Below are 25,048 nucleotides of genomic sequence, written 5' to 3' on the forward strand. Positions count from 1 at the left end.
AGACTTGTTTTCACTGCCGCATGTTTTGCTCATGACGTGGGTTGTATATCATATGTACAGTACAACATGTATGATGATTTATGTTGTATATTATGATTATGATACAATTAGAGTAATGTGACTGTACGACTGGACTGGATTGAAATGAAATAACTTTTGAAATGAATTTGGACAGATGGTGACACCCTATTTGTAAAGCGGAAGAACAGTTGTTTTAATTTGGCACTATATCAATAAACTAGTATGAATTATGTACATCATTTAGAATTGATAAATCAAAAAGTATTAAAAAACAAAAACAAACCCAGCTTCAATTTCTTAATACACATGAAATATGTACTCTCTCACCAAGAGAACACTCAAACCTATTTCATAGAAAAGAAAAACTTTTATTAAAGTTCCCTCAATTTTCCATTGAACATACACTATGAAGACCAAAATGGTCACAATTTTCCAGTAGTAAAAAAAGGCACATGGTTTTCTAAGTTTTACAATCCTGAACACATACATACACATATAACATACACACTTCCTGAATCTGTTATTGTCCCCAGAGAAAGAAATAGAACTACAGAATGTGAAACTGACAATGTTGTAACAAAACACAAGAAAAACTAAATTCTCTGCAAAAATAAATTCAAACATGATTTCGCTATTGCTCAAATTCTATTGCATGGGTGCAAATATGGTAATATTTTGTTAAAGTGCTTCAAACTTTCCTTGAGAAGAATTGTGATAGGATATAAAAATAATCTGTGCAACTTAAACTAAAAACACACATCCACTTAGTGATTCTGTACATTTCTATGCTTTTGCCATTTGTGTCTTAGTATCTATGTTGTGTGAGGATGTTTATAGTAAGTGTAAGGATTTATGTCTGGATCTGCACGTCTTCTGAGGGGGTCCGTAACAGTTAAAGCATTGGATTTAGTAGTAGATTTCCTGTAAAGAGAGTTAGTGGTACATGTTAGATTAGGTAAAAAGACTGAAAAGTGCCTTATTGTAATAAGCATAATCAGTATTCTGATGAGGTGTAGTGCCTCTATGATGGATTTCACATTCACAGATTAAGACACAGAATGGCTTTGCACTAAAGTACACTCAAACATCCACAGAGCTCTCAGACAGTGCTTGGAGAAATATTTACTTGGCAGTAACATTCAACAGCCTCTGCGCACAGCCATGGCACCATATTCCATTTATAACATACAAAAGGTCAATGTTGCCTCTGTGTCCAGAAAAAAAGCACAATTTCTTTTCTCTCAGGAAAGATCCAAAGTAAGGCACTCAAAGTGCAGAATGGAGCAATCATCATTATATCTGCCATCAGCAAGGAGCTGAAATGATCCAATTCCCGCTGAAGAGTGTGAAAGATGTGTCTCCTAAAGAAAACAAAATACATTGGTTGCTATTTTCTATGAGAACTGTGAACTTCAAATGCAACTGAAACCTTGAAATGTCCCACAAATCTAAAAACAATAACAATAATTATGTCTCTATTTTCATCCTTTAATGATTTATTTGAAATGTTGTGGGTACAAGGGATTTTTTTAAAAGTCTAAATTTCATTTGAATTTCCTCTCATCAACATAGGCTCGGTGGTTACTGGGTGGTTCCTCATCATCGTAATATTTTTTAACGGAGGATTTCAGTTCAAGTCGGATGTCAGAAACATGGACACAACAAGGATTTCCAGTCAGACAATTATTTTTAACGCACATTGAGACTGGTTTTGGAGGGACAAAGCTCAAGCTAGCTGTCCAAACCACAAAGCACTGCACTAATTCTTTAGCATAGTGGAAGCAGCATCATGCTGTGGGCTTGTCTTCCTGCCATATGTATTATTTTATAAAGAGGGTGAAAAAATAAAAAAGGATAAATACCTGCCATTTTTTTCTTTACTTCATGTAAGCAACTAGATGTTTCAACATTGATAACAAAGCGGGGTTCCAACAAAAAAAAAAAAAAACTAATCCAAAACACAAATTAAAACTATTTTTACATTTATATTTTTGTATGTATGTATGTACTGTGTTTTAATTTCACAAAAATCACACAATAAATCCCAGTCCAGTTTTATCTAACATCTAATCAAAAGCTGCTAGGTCGTTGCTTCTTAAAAAACAAGAAAAATTAAGAGCATGGTTGATGTGCTAGCACTGATGGGACATTTGCCTAAAAATTGACAGGGTGTATGGATTTATTTGAGCCTGTATGTATAATTTAACTGTTCATTTTAAAGTTAAAAATTAATGTGACTCTTGTCTATGATGAGTGAAAGTAAACTTACTTATGTCTGGTTAAGTTTCACCATTCTGCTGAGTCATCCGCTTCTTAGGCCAAAGCCTAAGAAGATGAGACAAAAAAGATGAGACATTGCTGATAGCACAGAATGAGCGTTTCAATCAGTTTCTCCAAATGTTTATTCATTTTCAAGACGTGGACCTCTTTAAAATTTTTTGTCATTCTCGGAGCTTACCCTCCGTCTTTACTGACTGCAGGGGGCAGCACTCGTGTAGCTCCTACGAGATGAGCCGCCACGCGAGGAGATCCTGAGACCTCTGATGGAGATGGAGCGACTTTCTTATTTTGACTTTCGGTCTCTTGTTCTCCTCTGTCTTCTGCTGATCCCTCTTCTGCTTCAGCTGCCACGCCAACGGTTTTCTTTTTTAGTCCCATCTGAAATATTGAGCATATTTTACATAATGGTATGGGTCTATGCCTTGATAAAGAAGGGAAAAAACTGAAAACATTTTTAGTTAACTTACAAGTAGATCTGCAGGGCTCAGTCCTGGAAACATGGGAACCCTCTGAATAGATGGCGGAGAAGAATAAACTGGCTTTGATTTAGGTGGTTCCTCTACTGAGTCTGACTGATTGTCTTTTTTATCTAAGAACAAAGAACAGATCAATCAAACCCTGTAGAGAAACAAAACTTCTAGTAAATCACAGTTTTCATGTAAGACAAACTATTAGGAGATATAATGTAATAACCATTACCATTACAGACACTCGATTGTACTCTGGCAGCTTCAGCCGACATTAATCTGAGAGAGCGAGATGGACGCGTTCGTGTTAGCCTCCTTCCTAAAACTGCTTTTGATTTTTGTGAGCTGTTGTCAAGCAGAGGGGCAGAGTTCTGTGGAGAGCAACAAAAACACATGAGTAAATACTGGTGTAATTTCACACAAAGACGACATTATTTTCCTAACTTCAAGGTGTATGTTGCAGAAGAAAATCCTTTATGGCAGAGAGATTTAGAATGACTTTTTTTTACCGACCTCACAGACTGCATCTAAATCCAACTCTCTTTGGGAATCGGTATCATCCAGATCTTCAGAGGCATCAGGGTCTGGGTCAGGGACAGGAGTTGGACTGAAAAGAATAAAAGCTCTTTAGGGTTGAATGTACACAAATATTTCTGGCAACTTTTTGTACAACTTTTCATAGAAAAAAAAAAAGTCTTTCAATGTCATTTCCAGTCAGGTTTATGAACACATCACAACCCTCAGGCTGCATTCGTAAAAGGTAAAGATCTCATGTCAATACCTGATCAGGAATACCGATAACTGAAAAAAGGTTTGAAAAATGTGTGTGTTAATATTATCAGTGATCAACTTTCCTCCAGTCCATTGTAGAAAATACAGACGTAATTGATTTTGCCGCCAAAATTACTATATTAAACATAGAGGCCAGGACTCAACTACACCCAATGAGGCTAAAAGCTACACCAGACATATCTATAGTCTAGAATTAAACCTAATTTTTAGCATCCACTTTTAGCTTCAGGGCTGCCTCCTTTAAACCAGCACTGAAAACTGCTGCTTATTGCAGGCTAATCAAAACAGTCCACTATTATTTTATCTATTCATTTCACATATTAGAAATATTTGCTTGCTTTTGATTAGGATTTTTCTGTTTCTTTTTAATGCGATGTTTAAGGTTTACTATTATTCTTTTAATAAATGAATTAGTTTCACAATATTTAATTTATTTTTGCTGCTTATTTTTCTGTAAAGTCCTTTAAATTACCTTGTATTTCAATTGTTCAATACAGATAAACTTTCTATGCCTAACATATTTATTTGTTAATTTATTTTTTGCATTTCCTTTTGTTCTATCAAGCAAAAATCTTAAAGGAATGATGTGTTCAATTAACCACAAGGGAGCGAATTAATACTAAGCCTCCATAACAGTGGAAGACATTTTAGTGTCATATATATACAGTATATACTGTATATATATATATATATATATATATATATATATATATATATATATATATATATATAAGAACTTGGATGGAGTAGCTTGTCAACTAATAAACAATTTACCTTTGGGGATAAATAAAGTCTATTCTATTCTATACTATTTGACAAATGATTTTATTTTAGAATAAAACTTATTTATCTACCTGTCAGGGCCGGACGTTTGTTCAGAAATCCCATCCTGCTCATTGTGCAACAAAGTCCGAATGAGTTTGTCCTCATCATTTGTGATGTAGCTGTTAACCTGTGGCTGGGAAATGGAGACAGAAATTTAATGACACGATGTTACAGAACCAAATATAACTCAAGAGATGCTTTTAATATGGTAGGCAGCAGAGAAGATGAGGAAGCTCAACCATGGCATATTGTTGTTAACAAAGTGCAGATATCTTCTAATTTAACTCTACTTATGCTCTACAGAAAATGCTCCTCTACGCTCTGTAAATTTTAGCAGTTTTTTTTCTGGGGAACGAAGGCAGGGGGAAATGCACTGTGTGCTGACCCAACAGCACTAACTACATGGGGAGAGAAGAAGACTAAGGATCAGCCAAGCATACGTCTTTTAATGAGCTGGTCACAGAGTCTGAGCTGTCCCCAATAAACACCAAGAGCCACACTCACAGCCACACACGCCTAATCCACACATACACACACTTGTGATGTCACGCCCTCATGCTGGAATGCACTGGTACACACACACACACACACACACACACACACGCCAAACTAAAGCTACTCTGTGTACTTCTCTGCAAGCATTCCTCTAAGCTCACCTCATGGCCTGTCAAGCGGCACATCCCACTTTTTGTTTTTCCTGAAACCGTCACCTGGATACGAAGCAACACTCGAGTAAACACCAGCGCTCACGTCATCGTCTTCATGGGTCAGTTTATTGCTCAGGGCTCACGGGGCAGGTTAATTTGCACAAAGCCTGTTATCTAGCTGCATAACAGCATGAATGAATAGGCTTTTGGTGATTTTCCTATAACCACAGCCTGCGTTCAGATGCAGCAAACAGGATCAGAGAGGCTGTACACAGGAGGACGGGCTGTAATGTAATGTAACCTGTGTTCATCCTAGCAAGGCATCAAGTGGTTAACCTAACATTTAACGTAGCTCCTGCTGAATCATAAGAAAGGCTCCTAAAGTAAAGAAGGAAAACCTTTTTTTTCAGGAACACCAGTTGTTCATGGAAGGTAAAATCTGGCTCACCAGCTAGGAAGACAAGTTTGTACAACTGAGAATCAGAGTCCTGTAAGGAATTTACATTTTTCTGCAATTTGCTCTTTAGCAATGCCAACTGGATATTTGTTTTATTTCACTTTTAACACTCTGCAAATAATCAGTTTATGCTTAAAAATAGCTAAGATATTTACTTTAACTTCAGCAGAATAATGTCACAAAACTTGACATAAAGAATATAAAAAACATTTATAGTCAAAAACAAATTTGGCATCCAGTGACACACATATTTCCATAAACACTCTATATGCTGGCCTCCACTGGCACACAAAGCAAATATTATCAATACTTGTTGTTTTACACAATAAGAGAGTTCAAGTTTTTTGAAAGATTATGCGAGGACGTTGAGAGCAGCCAATCTAACCTGTGGTGTGTAACTGATTTAAGGCCATTTTAGATTTTTAACCTTATTTTCTTAGATCAAAGACACAACAAATGACTAATGTATATGAGATATGAAACAGATAATCTCCTCTGTCTTCTCACACTCCTCCAGGTGCTAACTAGAAACAACCAGAGTCAGGAAGAGGGTCTTAGTGAAGTCAAAAAAGAAACAAAGCTGTTAACAACATTTTACTAATTTTGAAAAACAGGACTGTAGCCTTGCCATGCCATTATATGCATTGTTTTTAGTAGAGGTAGTTTTTTTTTTGTGAAATCCATGAGAACTTCTCCCTGATTCCCCAAACAGAGATTACTTTGAGTGCTGTCTATTGCAGATACAGTAGGCACTTAGAGGAAATACTTCACACAAATGAAGTTTTTCACGCAGAAAATCCTTATTAAGCAAGTATTTAGAATGCAACTTTTTAATTAAATCCGTCATGTTGCATTGCTATGCAATGGTTGAAATATCAAATAATTAATCTTTTCCTTGAAGTAATTATAGACCATTAGTTCTGCAAATGAACACAGTAAACACTATGTACCAGAGAATTTTTTTCCCCCTACAGATTAACAATAAATGCTGTTGTGGCTTTATCTACTATTATCTAAATACAGGCAGAAATCATTTCCTTGTACAATATGTTTGCCTTCGATACCTGTGATGTTCTACCACCTCAAGAACAGCTAAACAAGTGTAGACACAGCGATCGCATAAGTTAAAAGCTCCCTCTATGTGTGACAGTATGTGCTAATGAGACTGGCAGAGGAGGGATGCAAGTCTGGGCAAAGTCTGTGTCTATACACTTTACTTGCATCAATTTGTTGTTGCACTCAATAGAATGCATGAGATGCTAGTTGGAGCTAAGCGGAGAAGATGAACAGGACATAAGTGTCACAAACACAAGCAACCTGAGTGGAAAAAAACCTGGCCTCAATATTATAACCAGACATCTTCAGTCTGCCAATTTTATTAAAAGTGACTGGTGCCTCACAGACATATTGACACTCCTTGAACTTTTTCAGTTTGTCATGTTACAGCCACCGACTTCAGAGTATTTCATTTAGGATTTTATGTGTTGGGACTACCATAAAGCACAAGGAAAATACTAGTCTTCAAGTTGTTTGAAAATGTGCCACGTAAAGGCTGCAACAAACATGTGGAAGATGGTGATTTGGATAAATGAAACCAGATGACACCAGACCTCGTACAATGTTATGTGTGTCTTGTTAGAAACAACCCCAAACATTCAGCCAGGGCTAAAATGGTGTGGTTTAGAATAGGTAAAATCATATTCATAGTCAGAATGGTACAGTCAAAGTCCAGATCTAAAACCATTTGTGACCAGACGAAAAAAACTGATGTTCTCCGAAGCTCTACATCAAGTCTGACTGAGCTTGAGTTACTTTGCAAAGAAGAATGAGCAAAAATGTCAGTCTCTATGTTTTCCAAAGCTGGCACAACCTACTTGTACATACTTGTAGCTGTAATTACAGTGAATAGGAGTCCTGCTAAAGATACATTCAGGACGGCAGAACACAAATGTGGTTTTAGTTTGCAAAAAAATCCAAAACTATGTGTCACTTTCCTTCCACTTCACATTTATGTACCTTTGTGTTACTTTATTATATAAATGCTAATAAAAAACACTAAAGGTTTATGGTCCTAACAAGAAATTAATATTAAAAAGGTTTCGAGGTATGCTTACTTTTGCAAAGTACTGTATTCACATTACACGGAGGAGAAAATAACCAGTGAAGGAAACTAAATGAGTGTAAACAACATGAGGCAGATGTGCAAAGCAATAAAAATCTCATCTGATAAAGACGTCAGAGGTCATCACGCTGTGTCTTTGACCTCAGCTTTATCTGTGACGCACACGACATAGAAGCAGAAAGGGTATAACACACGCAGACCGATAAAATACCACATTCAGACAACTTCATCAGATAGCTGCGTCCTTCCTGAAACAAACTGTAGCCGCCCTATATGGATTTGCATGATTGTTTTTTAACACAGAAGTGGGGGTTTCATTTACGAAGAATGAGAGTGAGCGAAATGTGCTGTTGAACATCACTGATTAAACATGAATGAAAACAGCCAGGAAATAAATGTCTGTTTGTAAAATATCTAATGCAGGTTTGAACAATTTTTGATATTCTTTCTTACGGAGCGGGTTTCAGTGGCTCTCTTCTGAAAAGACTGTCGACTTCTGGTGGAGAAGCGTCGCAGGGAACGCCGGCTACGTCTGGCGAAGCTACGAAGGGGCGACATGGCTCTCTGAAACCTTCCCCCTCCATCTCCACCTTCCTCTTCTTCTTTATCATCAACATCCTCCTCTTCTTCCACCTTCTGCCTCTCATCTGAGGGGCCCCACACCAGCTCCAGAGCTCCTTGCAGGGACCGGCGAACGCTGCCCATCCAGCCGGCCACCTGCAGCTGTGCTGCTGACAGCTTTCCTCCCAAGTACTGCATGGTTGCTCACAAAACCAACAGGGTCACCATGGCAATGGGGTCACCAGAAAAAAATAATTCTCAATTTAGTTGAAGATGAAAAGGTCTTGCAGGTAGTTCAGAATGACAGGAAGTCTCCATGGTAGAAGATTAAGCCCATCTTTTCATCCATATTTTGTGCAAACGTCCAGACACAAAGTGAGCTGGAAGTAAAGAAAATTTGACTCAGTCCCTGACGTTTCCTGTTCTTTTGTTCCCTGTAACAGCTATGGCATCCTAAATGCATTACGCCAAACCGTAATGAATTTAAAAGAGACTAGAATACGTTTGCATCATACACTTCCATTTGTTGTAACTTTGGAGGTTAAAAAAAGTAGATATGACAAATTATCCTCTTTCTCTCTTCATCGAAAACAAGAATTGTTGGAAGTATAATTGTCCCAAAAGGCAACATGGCAAATATCCACTACTCCAACAATCCAAGGCCAAGTAACGAGCAGTAGACGATCCCCTTACCTCCAGCAGAGCTCAATGGTTTCAAAGAAAAGTAAGAACAAGGCTTTGCACTAGGGCGTGAGAAATCCGGCAGGGAAATAAACAAAAAGTAGGTGTGCTGAGGTGCTCTCTGCACCTCCCTTCAGGGCTCTCTTCCTGTAGGTAAATGCAGCCAGCGAATGAACCGGGTCTTTGTGAGAGGGAAAGAGAACAGAAAGCTGGAGTGAAAGCTGAGTTGGTGAAAGAATGGACAGCAGCCCGGTGGAGTTTTTTGTTTGCACACAAGCCCATCCTCTTGTCTGAAAGGAGGGTTGGAGAGATTGTGAAGGGAGACGGACGGAGAGAATGAGAGCATGAAGGAACACCATGTATGGTCATTCTGACATGCTCCCTTGTTATACAAATCCAAATGAGAACACACAACACCTTCTTATCATAAAATCCAGCTATCCGTCTATCTACCTGTCTTTATGTCATTATCCTGAATAGGGATGCACGGTTGGCTGCTTCCTTTGTGTTTGCCCAGTAAAATTAATATTACCCAGTCTGCTACAAACTAACTTCTCTATATTGTTGTCCAGAGTTTAATACTGCAGCATAAAAAGGATTCATCCTTGTATTTTAAGTCACGCAGTTAAGTTCTTAGAATGCAAAGCACTGCAGAATAATAGAAAATATGTCAGAATTTATGTGGCCCAGAAGAAGGACGTATAATTTCCAAGTGCAGTAGCGCCACTCTGTGGTGGAAACAATAATTGCGTGAGATGACCAAAGCAACTCAGTCAAAGGCTCTATACAGGTGGATATATGCAATGCACAGTAATGGTGGACATGTAAATTAGGTGTTTTATAGTTTGTTTATTAAAGCAGTGACACAATGACACACAGTTCAGAGCTCCTGGGTTTGGTGTTTCATCACTTCTGCAAATATGTTGCATGTGCAAACAGGTGCTAAAGTAATCTCTCTTGACTGGCTCATTTCAGTCCCTCTGATATTGCCTTATTACCTACAACTTTGCAGGAGACACAATAACCTGAAGTCAAAATACTACCATTTTAAACATAAATACAAAATAATATATTTATTTTAATTTAGAACAGTTTGCTAAATTATTTACCCTGCTATTTATGGTTGAAATATTGTTATCGGAGACTTTTGTTCATTGTTATTTTTATTCTAGCATATAAGCTTAAGCAAAATTTGGAATAAATTTTGAATACTGAATACTGAATTTTAGCCTGTGAGAAGAGCTATGCAGGGGATTATTTTTCCAGCTGACTGGTAGTGTGCAGCAATGGGTGGGGCAGGGGAAGCACTGAATTACTTTAAATTCCTTACAGCCTGAAAAAACTTACATCCTATTAAAAGCTTCTATTGAGCTGTAAGAACCGAATGTTTCTGAAGCCTTGGCATACCGCAATACTTACAACTGTTTGCTAATACACAACTGCAACTGATTCAAGTTGCTGCCTGCTCTTTTTCAAGAAAAAGAGTGATCAAAGGTATTTGTAACTATTACATTTTCTATTTGCACACTTACAAAATGCAACCTATATAAACTTTAGCTTTATGCTAAAACTTTTTCTTATCTGATATTCCCTACATAGCCACATGCTGAGCTCTATTTGTGGATCCAGACAAATTTTATTTCAGTTACGGTTTATTGGCTATGAAAAAAAATTAACCTCTGATTGGTCACAGTTATCAAAAATAATCTCCATTTTCAACTGACTGATCTCCAACATAAAAGAGTTTTGGATAAGACAGACATCAGTAACAGAAAAACAGGATGTAAACATTTTTACTTCTAAAAGGAGGAAAACTTCCTGGTTCAGGCTCAACAGATTTCAACAGTCATGTGTTTGTTGGCATGGCTGAAGTTAGGTTGTTAATTAAATAAGCTGTGTTTGCAGATTAACAAGTAATATTTTCTTGTTGAAAAACCGACATATGCTTATTTGCTGAGAGAGAAATATTAGACAAGTACATTATGGTTCATATCTGAATAGAAAAGACAAATTTTCCATTCATCTTAGCAACACAAACTTATTTTACTTTGGGAAAATACCAAACATTTTTCATCATGCATCCCATGTAATGATGTGTTTAATAGTGTAGTAAATGGTTTGAGCTGATCTATTTCCAATCAGGCTCTCAGCCGTGGTAATATGATGCCTGCTTACTACATTACAATCAATCTAAATGTTATTAGCTGCTAACTACTGAGCTGGCTCAGCAGCATATTTCACATGCGCTAACACTTCTGGGAGATTAATTCAGTTCTGAAATCGTATAACAATCAGTATTGGGAGACATAAACAGTTGTGTACGCTCACTTCATGTGAAAGGAAGTAAATGAGAAGATCAAAATCACACCTGTGGGACAAATATCTACAAATTTAACATATTTTAAGAGAAAAAAACAAGAAAAAAGAGACAAAGATAAACAGGAAAGCTATATCCAATAGACTACATTTTCATCTGAAATATCACACATGGTGATTTTATTTATTTTCATTTCATTCTTCTACTAATTCATTAAGTAAATGTAACAAAAGGAACAATAATCCAATTTTTGCAGAAATATAGATTGGCTCCTAAAAGTGTCTTCACTCCTGCTAAATTATGGGTTTTTGTAAGATAGGAACACTTATCTTGTACAAGTCAACTAAAACGAATTGCCAAAAGGAAAACAATTACTGCATAAATGTGCACACCCTTTAATTATGTGGATTTTGCATTTTGAAATATGTTAGGACTCGCTGTGATGCTAAAAAACTCACTGGTATTTGATACAATTTATGATTTCATGGTTTCATCTGAAGAAGAATACTTGTTAGAAATCCCTGCAGATTTCGTCTGTTTCATTTTTGAATTGCCAACTTTTCAGTTGAATTGCAAATATAAAATTTTCAAACATTTCTGAGCCTCATTTCGATGAGTCTCGTTTGTTAAGATTAAAAAGTACCTTTGCAAGTAATCTTGCAGATGTTAAACATACTTTTAATTAGTCATACATTTCAGTATTAAAATGCTTTTTTATTGGTCTGATGTAATATTCCATCTAAATCCCTATATTTACCAGAAATAAAGGCTTGAAAACATCGGTCAGTGTGAATAGCAGGAAGTTCATTTAATGTTTGACATCTGAGTTTGAACGTCATTTGAACACATAAAATGTGTGTTTCACTTAGTGATGGAGTTACTCAAATGAAGGAAACTTTTCAGTAACATTTTTATTTACTGAATATGCCTGTATGTAAAAAAAAAGGTTTCGTTTTAAATCCATTATTGTTTTTTCATGGGTGTGAGTTCACTTTCAAGAGTCTGTAGATACTCAGTAATGACTCACAATTATTTGAAGTACTGAAATTCCCACCCAACTTTGACTCCCATCATATTTTCCATTTACAAAAACAAAGTCTACAGAAAAGATACAATTTCTTGCCACACAGCTTCCATTTTCAGTCACACTTACACTTTGACACAAACTCGTCTCCTCAGGGTAAATTCCACTTATCTGTATTCAGTTCCTAGAGACTTACCAAAACCATAGAGCATGACTAGTTCTGATCCCTGAACTTAACCTTAAAAAGTACAAACAGGCACATGCCTTGGATGTTACAGGTTCTTTAGCTCCGTCACTCTCAAGCAAGTATAACAAGTATTTATTCTTGCGCTACAGGAATGGCAGTGTTTGAGCAGGTAAAGGTGTGTGTCACTGCCAGAAAGACATAATTCAGTGGTGAAACAACCACATCTGCTCGCTCACTCCGATCTCTGCTTTCAACCTCGCCCTCTCTTCATAATTGAACGATTAATCATGGTGTAGGCCGGGAACCTTTTTTAGATTCTGCAGCAGTTTTGTGGAAGTTTAAGAAAAGCTGATACTGCTTGACAGATCTTAAATCTATAGGATGATCTTTTCTAGAGGTTAAACAGATGTGAGGCGACTCTCCGTTTGTCCAAGAGCTCTAGGCTGTTTCTGTGCATTTGGAAATTACTGCTTTGAACTGGGAAACAAAAGAGCTATTGATGAAAATTAAATCGAACACACTTAAAGAGCTAAAACTAAGATTATGCACTGGTTATAAACACCCTGCATATAGAGATCATATGCATAGATTTATACACAAACACATTTGTAGGCACCCTTTCTAACAATGCATAGGCCTTGAAATAAGCTGATTTTTTTTACTGGAGTTACATAAGCTCAAAAAGAAACAAATTAAGTCTTTGATCTGAGTTTATGCGCTCAGTGAGAAAAACAAAATCTAGTTTTTAGAAATAATTGTTTTGTACAAAATCCTCAGTGGCACAGCTATTAATACCCATGCTGTTAATGCCTTATGTTATCCATCTTTGCCATTAGAACGACACTTTAGTCTATGGATCTATGGTCACTGTTTTTAGATCATCCAGAGTCCAGGGCCCTTTCCTATCATATCGTCTCTTCAACATACCCTGTGTCTGGATTTGGGTCATATAATTGTATGGCAGAGGGCACCACCAACCCATCTGGAGTGATTGAGATGCTTCATCGTCTTCTCATCTGGTCAAAGCAAATGGTTCCACCATAAGTTCTAGCAGAGACGAGTAATCTTTACATGTTTACTTTTGATATGGTATGATAAATAAATGTCTTCTACCTCCCATACATCTGTCTATTACTGTTGGATGGGATGTAGATGGTGTGTAATGGTTACTATGGAGACTTGCTGACCCCCCAAGATACCACTGTACCAGCAGTAAAAATAAATGAGAATTAATAGTGCCCCATCACATTTATACCAGAACACTAAATAAAAAGTAGAGTGCGTATAAGAAGAGCCTTAGTAAAAAGGATTGTTAGGGACACCAACCGTTGTGCTACAAGTTAAACAATATTTAAAAACTTATTTAAAAATAAGATTTTCAAAATTTTTCAGTGCGATATTATGTTCTTGCAGTAAAAGCAAAACTTAAGGGTTTTTGCAAATAGTTACCAGGGGTAACAACAAATTTACGCACTGACTGCAAGTATGACTACTGTCTATAAGCAGATCAACAAAATGTGAGTGTCTGTGTGTGAATTTTCCTGGACCTGGTTGTACAAATTAATATGCCAGGGATTTAAATGAGATAGAACTTTCTATTTACCTCTTTGTTGTCCTTTTCTTCACCCTTGTTTTTCATTTCTGCCCCATTCTCCATCTCCTGATCCTCCTTCATCTCTACAGGCTGGTCCACCACCGGGTTCTCTGCCTCTTCATCTGCCTCTTCCTTCACACCAAACTCTGCCAACAACCTCTTAACCTTGTCTTCCTCTGGGCTCTCTGGGGCTGGGGTGGGAGCCAACAGTGTTTCTGGTTGCTTTGGTTCATTTTCTTGCTGAGCTTCTTGAGGTTTGCTGTTGAAGGACACCAGTAGGTTGTCTTTCCTCAGAGGTTCAACTCTCCAGTCGCTGCTGATGGGAGCAGTTTCCCGCCTAGGCTGGAAAGTCCGTCTCCTGGGTTTGACAGAAAAGTCATCAAAGTCTACGTCGAGCACAGGGTTCTGGATCGAGAAGTCATCATAAGCGACATCGCTGAGGCCCTCTGTGTTCTTTGAGATGTGTGAAGAGGGGGAAGCTGGAGGCTCTTCTGCATCAAAATTGATTAGCTTTTCCTCTCTTTTGTCATTCTCCTCTGTTCTTGGTTGACTCTCTTCCATCTTTTTCTTCAGCTCTCCTGCCCTTTCTTTCTCCATCTGTAACTTTATTTCCTCTTTTCTCTTCCTCTCCTCCTCTTTCTCTTTTTCTTGCTGCATCTTCCTCTCCAGCTCTCTCCTTTTTCTCTCCTCATCCTCCTGTCTCAGCCTCTCCTTCTCTTCCTGCCTTCTGACTTGCTCCCTCTCCAGCTCCTGTCTTAACTTTTCTTTTTCCAGCTCTTCTTGTCTGAGTTTCTCCTCTTCTTCCTTTCTCATCCTCTCCAGCTCCATCAATCTTTGCTCATATTTTCTTCTCTCCTCCTTTTCCTTCTGTCTTTGATCTTCTTCCAATTTTAGTCTTTCCTCTTCATCTTTCAGCTCCTTCTGTCTTTGCTCCTCAAGTTCTCTTCTTTTTCTCTCCTCCTTTTCCTTCTGTCTTTTTTCTTCTTCCAATTTCAGTCGTTCCTCCTCATCTTTCTGCCACTGTCTCTCTCTTTCTTCCCTCATTCTTGCCTCTATCTTCTGCTCTTCCTCCAGCCTCACTCTTTCCCTCTCTCTTTCCTCCTCTACCTGTTTTTGTCTCAGCAGCTCAATTTGCCTTTCTTTTTCAACCTGTTCTCTAAGTCTTTCTATTTCTCTTCTTTCTTCCTCTAACCGTTTTCTCTCCAATTCATCCTCTCTTGCCTTCTCTTTCTCCCTTGCTTCTTCATCTTTTATTTGTTTTAACTCTTCTTCCATCTTAGATCTTGGATGTTCACTCTCCTCCTCCTCCTGCTGGTGCTTCAGAGTTTCTTGACTTTGGGTCTCGTCGTCCTTCCTCTGGAGTATGCCGACTCTTCTGTAGACGGGCATCGAAACGCTGTCCTCCCCTTTTCCCTTGCTTTCAACCTCAGCATTCTCTTCTTGTTTTTCATCTTCACTGGATTCAGGCTCCGGGCCCAGCACCACTGGAGGTGTACCGTCATCTGCCACCACAGTTCCGAAGCGTACAGAGCGACGATTCTTCATCTTCTTCCTCTTCAGTTCAGCCAAGTTTTTCTCATCAGCAGCAGCCATGTGGTTGCTCTGCACCTGGACATCATCTTCCTTTGATTTGTCAGTCTCTGCTGGAGTCTCTGTTGCATTCTCTAAGGGTTTATCTTTGAATGGTTCCTCCTTTGGTGGTTCAATTTGACTCCCTGTGGATGAGGATACTGTTGAACGTGAGTCCACTGGCTGGGTGGGTGTCTCTTCCACTGCAGGAACTTCCACTCTTGGTGTTTCCGGTGTCAACCTGCCGAAGAGACATGAATCATTGGCATTTAGTGTGTGTTAATAAGTACAGTGATTCACAAATCCCATTCTGTCCCCATTCTAAACACATTCGCAAACAATAAAGCACCATTTTGGACCATGATGCACCTCTTAACCACACAAAACTACGGTGAAGACAATTAAGAAAAAGAGGTCGGAAATTGGAGGGATAGCATTTATGTCCAGTGATGTGACAGCCAATATTAATCAGCTTATGGTGCAAACAGGCTGGTTGGAGATTCACATCAACAATGGACAGACAAAATCCAAGATGAAAGGTAGAAACTAGGAATTACTAGACCACCTGCCCTGTTTCTTTTAAACAAAAAAAGTGCCCTTCTGAAATCTGTTTTATTTTACTTTACCGTATATTGTGTGTGACCCAAGTCAGCATATATGTATTGATTTAAAATTGGCATACATAATGTGTAAGCTGTGCCTCTTGTAAAATAAAATCTCACACTACGAAGACCTGGTGGTTCAATGTTCCACACATGGTGACCTTTGGAAAGGTCTATGTATATATGTATGTATGTATGTATGTATGTATGTATGGTTGGATGGATGGATGGATGGATGGATGGATGGATGGATGGATGGATGGATGGATGGATGGATGGATGGATGGATGGATGGATGGATGGATGGATGGATGGATGGATGGATGGATGGATGGATGGATGGATGGATGGATGGATAGATAGATAGATAGATAGATAGATAGATAGATAGATAGATAGATAGATAGATAGATAGATAGATAGATAGATAGATAGATAGATAGATAGATAGATAGATAGATAGATAGATAGATAGATAGATAGATAGATAGATAGATAGATAGATAGATAGATAGATAGATAGATAGATAGATAGATAGATAGATAGATTGGAACTGTATTAGCTGTGTCTGAAAGCTTTCATGTCATGCTATGTGACTGAAAAGCAATGCAAAACATCTTTGAATGTCCCAGAGTAGTTACAGGAAACTGAACAAGTTATTCCTGGTTCACTCGAAACTTTAGAAGAATGCAGGAAGTTAAAGAAAAATAGCCCAGTATCACACCATGAAAGGCTCAAGAGTTACAGTGAAGGAAGCTGCCATGAGGAAAGTGAGTCACCTGAAAAACTATGCTATTTCTTTTTAAGATATTTCACTTCGACCTCGGTTTTCAGTCAAAAAGAAATGATTCTAATAAAGAACTCATTAAACTCTATTTTGTGTGATTAATGTTAACAAGTCAAACAATATGCTGCAGATATAATTTAGGATAACAGCTGAGAATATTGATTATTAGAAAATATAAGTAAATACACTAATCTAGCTGAAAGAGGGGACATATTAAAAAAACTTCAATGCAGCTTTTTTCATGCTTCTTCTTTGTGTGGACTCAAAGTTTAATTTGGAGGTGCGACGACCTGACTTGCAGCGTTTGATTTGATTAGATTAGATATTAGATGGTTCCTATCCAACATTAGGAAACTAAGGAGAGAAACTGGGACACACTGGGGATACAGAGGATAAAAGTTTCACTTTATCCAACTCCCTTTGAGCAATTGTTTCCCCCTTTTTTCTCTATGTATGTAAAAAAATGTATCTTGTCTGCTAACATAAACAAAGAAATGAAATGAAGGAGAGCTGCAGTATATGGTGAATACACCCTTTGTAATGTCTTGACACATCCCAGCTGAAAAAGGAGAACTTCTCAAACTCTCCAGTCAAAACAGTTCCAGACTTGCGCTCTCCTCTCGGTGTTCACAGTAACAAAATGAAAAAAGAAAACTCAAACAGCTTTCACAGTTACCTCTATGCTACACTTTAGATTTCCTAAGAAAACCAGTGACAGACAACAGTTTGCCTTTTCCTCCTGCAATAATGCTTGACTAAAAGCTAACTGACAAAAATGAGAGATTAAAGTCAAAATATTTTTATATGACTGATTCTATTAAGTGGGTTGAACTCAGACTGATTTATGATTTTAAATGACAGTCATTAATCAAATATGATGTTTCTAGTGCGACTAATGACAGCTGATTGCTCTGACTATGTCAACACTTTGACATAAACGTCTTGCTTGATTGCACCAGTAGGAGGTATTTCATGTCTGGTCTTGCACCCAAACCCAGTGAAGAGAGAGCTGAAGGTCTCACTCACCCCTTGGAGCAAACTCCGTCTGCAGCCTGAGGACTCGTCTCGACCTTCTGATCCTCTGGGACTGTTTCTGACGCCCAGTTTTTGATCTGCTCCTTCACACCTCCGATCCCATTTGTTATTTCTGGCTCGTCTCTCTTGGTCCTGACCTCCGTCTTTGACACAGAGTCAAACAGGAGACTGATTCTCTTCTTAATGCTGTTCCCGCTGGTAAAATCCACTGGATCAGTATCACTCTCTTTGATCGCAGGCTCTGGTGTTGCGTGAACATGCTGCGTGTCAGAAGATTCTGGTTTATTGGTTTCGTCTTTGGTGATGGGTTTGGGAATGGCCCTGAAAGACTGACGGGGCAAAGGGATCCCGCCTGACTCAAACTTTGAGGTGAGCGTCTTAGGCAGACGCTTCCTTACGCTTCCCCGCTGGTAAAATGAATCGTTTGTGGAGGAACCGTTGCTGCTTGACTCTTCCATATTTTGGCTGACAGAAACTGGAGTGTCACTTTGCTTCTCCTCTCCATCTTTCTGCTCTGAGCTAGCAACAGCAATGGTGGGTGGTTTGTGGTTTGTTTGGATGGTGTCCTTCTGCGCCGGTTCTGACTTGGGTTCCTCTTTAGTTGGAGTTGTTTCGGTGGCTGGATCCAGAGCAGCTGTCTCAGAACCAAGACGGTTCTCAATCTGTTGAAGTGCTTCACTTGTTTTCGATGCTTCTGGTTGAGATTTAGGCAGCACACTTGCAGACTGTGGTTTGGTAGCTGAGGCTGAAGTGGGTTGAGGCAGTTTTTTAGCAGGGATGGTCACAGCAGTAGGATTTTCTGTCTCTGATTGTTCAATCTGATTTGTTTCAGACTTAAGTGTAGGGGCTGTTTTGGGAACAGTCTCTAAAGAACTGATGGGTTGAGACAGTTCCTCTGTAGGGAAGGTCACAGCAGTGGTCTGGGGACTTCTTGTCTCTGATTTTTTGGTCTGACTTGTTTCTGGCTCAGCTGTAGGAGCAGTTTTGAGAGCAGTCTCTGGAGAACTGATAGGCTGAGACAGTTCCTCAGTAGGGATGCTCACTTTGGTGGTTGTGGGAGTTATTGTTTCTGTTTTTTTTATCTGATTTGTTTCAGACTTAAGTGTAGGAGCAGTTTTGGGAGCAGTCTCTGAAGAACTGATAGGCTGAGACAGTTCCTCAGTAGGGATGGTCAAGGTAGTGGTCAAGGGACTTTTTGTCTCTGATTTTTCGGTCTGACTTGTTTCTGGCTTAGCTGTAGGAGCGGTTTTGAGAGCAGTTTCTGGAGAACTGATGGGTTGAGGCAGTTTTTTAGCAGGGGTAGTTACAGTGGTGGTCGGGGAACTTTTTGTCTCTAAGTTTTTGGTCTGACTTGTTTCTGACGTAGGTGTAGGAGCGGTTTTGGAAACAGTCTTTGGAGCTTTGATGGAGCGAATTGTGCTGTTTTTTTGCAGAGAGAATGGTTTGGGAGTGAAACTGGGTTTGGGAGGCAGAGATGGCTTTGTAGGCAGGTCTCCGCTCTGGGCGGCCTCAATAGTCGTATCCATAGTTGATGTACCTGACAAAAAAAGAGAAAGAAGAGTTAACTTTCAGCAATCCACAGTGGCTTCTGAGAATATTCACACCTTTTCTGTATTTTGTTACCAGACAACTATAATTTTTTATGTATTTTGTTGTGGTTCTATGTGATTACCAATGTAAATTAGTGTGTAAATGTGAAGTGAAAGGGATATTATGCATAGTTTTCAAAATGTTTTACAAATAAAAATCTGAAAAGTGTGGTATCAATATTCAGGACTACCTTGTATTTATCGCCATCCATCTTCCTAAGAAGTTTGACCAGCTACCTTCTCTCTAACCTTAACCCTCCCCAGATCATGATGGGGACACCACCATGTTTAAGTAGTGGATTGATGATTAAAGGATGATGTGCGGTGTTAAGTCTGTTGATAGACAAACACGCAAAATGGCTTGCAGCCCCCTCCAGATTCTGTTTACTTCTTTCTTTGATTATTCCCCAGTCTATCAGCTTAGGTGGACAACTATTTCTTGATATGCTGGCTCTTTCTATTTTTGAGTGATGGATTGAGCAGTGCCCTGTGGGATGTTCAAAGCTTGGCATATCGCTTTACATATTAGCTCTGCTTTCAAATTCTCCTCAACTTCAACCCTGATTTGTCTGCTAGGTTTCCTGGTAGTCTATTTATTCACTCAAACAGGTATGCATCCAGTATGGATTTGTATATGTCTAGCCATTATCTTCCTTTAACCTTCGCAGGGATAGGCACTGTACAGTCTAGACTGGTCACCAGTCCATTACAAAATATATGCACATCCACAAGAATGCATACACTCAGATGTAAGGGCAGTTTGGAGAGACCAATTAACCAAACATGCATGTTTTTGGACTATGGGAGAACCCATACATGCAACAGAAGAACATGCAAACTCCACGCAGAACGTCCACCGGCCAGGATTTGAACCTAGAATGTTCTTGCTGAAAGGCAACATGATACCAACTTTGTCACCACGAAAACCTATGCCCTGCATACAAATACATACATGGAATGCAAATGCACAACATACTTTTCAAAGTTCCGTTATGGAAAATCATTCACCTTTCACTTCACCGTTTTGCTCTACTTTGTGTTGATCAAATCAAATAACATCCAAATAAAACAGATTGGAGTTTGTGGTTATAACGTGAAAAAATTCAAACAGCATGGGGCAATGGATTACAATGAAAATCTTTATTATACTCAGTTAAAACAAAACCAGCAGGTTATGTTGCAACTAAGAGGACAGAACGAGGCTGGTCTGTCTGGATTTTTTTAAAAGCACATTTCTACCGAAGGGATAAAGTGAAACACATCAATCACTCTGAACAAACACTCAACTGTCAGGGCCTACGTCCCACGCTAATCTCGTTTTCAATTTGGATGCTATTTAGGTTTCGATAAGCTTTTTAGTTTTTCTCAAAGCAAAAAAAAAAAAACCCTCATTACTGGAAACTTCCATCAGAAATACCTGATAGATAAACTGTGATCCATCACTGATTGCTGCAAGCAGCTTTTGAAGACTGGTAATTCGGTCACACTCAGAATTATGTCTTCTGTTTGCAATCATAATGTGTAATTTACTCTGTGTTGTGTTCCTGTGCTAATCACATAATCACACTCTATATATAGTAAATACACAGGTACTATCAGATGTTTATTTACTCTAAACAGGAAGATGAGTAGCAATTTTTTTATCAACTGATAACATTGTGTTCTGCATTACGATAGAAAAATCGTGTTTGATAGAGACTCAGTTTATATCCAGACATATTAAATTAGCTATTAATGGAAAAAGAAAGCAGTTCTTCAGTTTTTCCATTTTTACATATCATGCTTTGGGGAAAAAATAGAAACAGACACCAGTTTGGAGGGAACCAGACCTGATACTTAAATTTTGTTCTTGTCAAAATACTCTTCAGCTGACTTAGCTGAAGAGTAAAAAATACAGAACTAAAATTGTCATATCATTTATTGTCATATATGTTTTTTATTGTGATAATAATTTGAATTTATCTTGATGACACAAAACACTAATTGATGATGTTTGTAAGTGCCGAAAATTTGTTGTTGGAGTTACTTATTTTCCTCTGTTGGTACTCTGAGTGCATCAAAAATATTGATGTATATTTAAAAATATGATTAAAGGCAATTATTGTGTGTTTGCTGATAAAATGTATCGATGTGATGCAACTGTTATCATGATGTAGCTTGTTTGGTAAAAGGTGCTCTTCTAGAACAATATTTGTGTTGCTATGCTATTTATCATTAACAAATACAACAAATTATCGGGATTAAAAACAAGCCCATATCACTTATCTAATTAACATTTTAATTAAATGAAATCCTTACTTCACCCAACATTATGCGTCATTCTAATAACATGATGCTAGTCTCTCATTATTTTGTTTTCTTGTCTTTCCAAGCTGTTGTTGTAGCATTCTGTTCATAAAGCCACTTGCAGCTGCGTAGGACTCTTTCCTTCAGTCAGAATAATTCATAAATACGCCCCATTAGGTTTAATGACAATTATTATAACAAATGCTTTTATTCAGTATGCAAACGTGACCTTTGCAGACAGTGTTTAAGTTCAAAAAAACATTTTAGTCACATCTGTGCGATCCCCTGTTGTCGAAGAGGAAGACCTTCGGAAGGACTCCCACATTGTCCAAAAATCCAGTCCTCAATGATTGGCTGGTTTGTTTTCTGAGTTTGACTTCTGAATGTCACAGAACGAGAGGAAGAAAGAAAGAACAAGACTTTGTTCCCAAGCAATGGACATGTTAAAAACAATGACCACTATGTCAAGATTGTAGCTGTGCAACGGCTATTAAATAACAAGTTTCACCGGAAGTACTACTGGTACAGAGTGTCTGAACACATAGTGCTTAGATAATTATTGGAAACCAAGCAGAACATTATGCCCATAGGGACACATAGTGAAATATGTTGGAGGCACCACCATGATCGGGAGTTACTTTTCTTCAGATGTAACTGAAGAAATGTAACTCCTGAAGAAGTTATGAATAGACGAAGTCATGAAAAGTCCTAAAGTCCAGCCAGCTTTCACCCAAAATATTCAGGTGTCTACTGATAAAGAATAAAAGATGTGAAATGACCTTAATTCAAACAAAGTAAAAAAAAAAACCCAAATAAAATAAAATAAAGCCCGAAGAAGGCTGTAGAGAAAAGATGTCATACATGTCAATAACAATTAACTATTTTATTCTTTACTTTCATGAGCTTTTAGAATAGCAACCAGTTGAACCTGGTATATCTCTACCACTATATCAGATAGTGGTAGAGAAATTCCCTTTGACTGTCTTAGTATTAATAAGGTATTGCACTTGAAATATTGAAGCTAATAAAATACTGCATCCAAGGAATCCACTGTTGCATATGCTGACATTGTGATTCAGATTCAATATACTGTATGTCTCCAGCACCGGGTAAACATCAGTTTATTAATATTCTGCATCATATTTGTTACTGTAAGGTATATACTGTATATATCTTTAGATCAACTGAATCTTATTGATAAGAAAAGGTAAGGCGTTTTTGATAACTGGTGAGGTTGGTTGACTTTTCCTCATAAGACTCAAAGAGATTCAAAGTCGTTACACAAGAGTGACTGTCAGAGGCTGGAGCAAGCAGGCCGTATGAGTCATAACTCGAACCTTACTGTACAAAACACAGAACGTCTACATCTCACACAGAACCGAGAGTACTGACATGGTACACCAACCGCCCTGCGATTGACACTGGAGCGCTTCGGAAAGGATCAGATTTGAAGAACACCATGTGAAAGTGATAACAGTGCCGTTTCCAAATCTGTTACACTAAATACCACAGCGCATTGTACCCAGCATCTGGTCGGGCCTGTAGGACGTTTTGCACAAACCGGTAAATCCACGTTAGCTTCACGTTGCCACTTTGTAACATCTGCAAAAAAAATGCTCTGGATTACCCGGGCTGTTTTGATCCCAAACAATAGTGTGCATGTGCAGTGAGGGAGTTCCTGCTTGTCATATTATGCTTTAAGTTGCTACAACTATGGGTGTGCATAACATTGTGTAATGGGATCAGCCTGGGATAAAGCTGTGCACATCACACACTGGGGATAAATAAGAATAATGTGCCCTGTTTGTTTCTCCCACCTCATTAATTTTCCTTACACTTGAATTCCTAGGCAACAAACACCGTCAGACAGATAAAGCTGCTGTAGAGTTGATTTAATGGATTTCTCAGTGGAAAGCCCTCTGCAGCTGCCTCTCTTGCTGGCAGGCCTTTACATTGCTTTATCTTTGTTTGTCTTCGGTGGCTGTCACCCTGCCAAGGCTGTGGTGCCCAGGCTGTTTTAGTTTTCCATGTTTACGTTTCTGTGTGAGAGCCCAAAGTGCACTTTGTTTAGGACTCAGTCTCACTCATACGTTTAGGTTACGGTTTGCATTAAGTTACTAAATAGCCATTGTTGCTGTCTTATTACAGGTTGCTTATAAGTTACTAATTAAAACTAATGAACTGACAGTCGTTGAACCAGCGGTGTCCTCCAAAACGTGAGAAAAATCTATTTAACTTTCATTCAATCGAGTCAGCCGAGTGGAACCTCAAAAACACAGTCAATACAACCGGATTTAAGCTAAATACAACCAAAGGTGCGCACCTGTCAGTGGGGCAATGCTCATTCAACAAGACATCACTACATGATTCAGAATAACAAAGTTTGCTTTACCTCGTGTCTTCACGCGGTCATACAATTCAACGCAGGATGAAGTTAAGGGACGAAATTGTTCCTCTGTTTTCCGTAAGCGCTGTTGTTTGACTGTGTTTTTTGTTTGTCTTCTTTCAAGTCATTCACAGTATGAAGACGTCAGCCTGCAGCTACACCTCCACCCAGCAGCGGACACTCCCTCCGCCCCGCAGCCAGTCTCAGCTCGAGCGTCTCTGAAGTCAAGGTGCGCAGGGAAAGCGATGCGAACCCGGAAGTGGGGTGTTCTATCTTCAAAATAAAAGTGCGGTCACCTCGTTACTGTCTCCCCTGGCTCTTTAGCCCTACGTTTTTAATTGGAGGCGTCCCAGTTGTTTGTGTGGACTTAATGGGGGAAGCTAAAAGGAAAGTAGCCTCTAAAAGTGCGAACTATTACTGAACACACTCAAAAAAGAGCTATAAAAGTTAGTAAATCTCCCGACAATATTTTCTCTGTTACATTTATAATCACACAATGGCCACTATGACTGATGAAGTGTTCTGATTGAGATATTATGCTTGATAACATTGTTATACACTATTAAAAAATAGAAAAGAGCAAACATTTCTGAAATGTACATTTTGTGCAATACCAACAATGTGTAGTTTGTCATGTCTTCTCAACTAGAAAACAAAACATAAAATAAAGCCGAATAAAAAAAGCGGCTAAGTCTAGTTTATAGTTTAATGCATTTGAATGTGTCACTCAAGTGAAACATAATGTACTGTATTTAATATATATGAAGATTTGACAAACAGTCTGGTGCTTTCCTCCTGCAATGAGTACTTGTAAAGTT

At 38.4% G+C, this 25,048-nt stretch overlaps 1 protein-coding gene across 1 annotated transcript; it reads right to left on the bottom strand.

Annotated features, from left to right (window-relative positions):
* Positions 1-368: 368 nt before the first annotated feature.
* LOC114135458 (titin homolog) lies at positions 369-24,354 on the bottom strand (the record flags this gene model as incomplete). The annotated part of the gene is made up of 10 exons (XM_028002765.1): positions 369-1,382; positions 2,291-2,346; positions 2,480-2,679; positions 2,769-2,890; positions 3,001-3,139; positions 3,282-3,375; positions 4,415-4,518; positions 13,985-15,785; positions 17,961-19,506; positions 24,237-24,354. Coding segments are annotated over 9 exons (4,170 nt in total), but the record flags the coding sequence as incomplete, so codon positions are not given.
* Between the last annotated feature and the right edge of the window lie 694 nt (positions 24,355-25,048).

Source organism: Xiphophorus couchianus, chromosome 20 (genome assembly GCF_001444195.1).
Source record: "Xiphophorus couchianus chromosome 20, X_couchianus-1.0, whole genome shotgun sequence".
In the NCBI taxonomy this organism is placed as follows: Eukaryota; Metazoa; Chordata; class Actinopteri; order Cyprinodontiformes; family Poeciliidae; genus Xiphophorus; species Xiphophorus couchianus.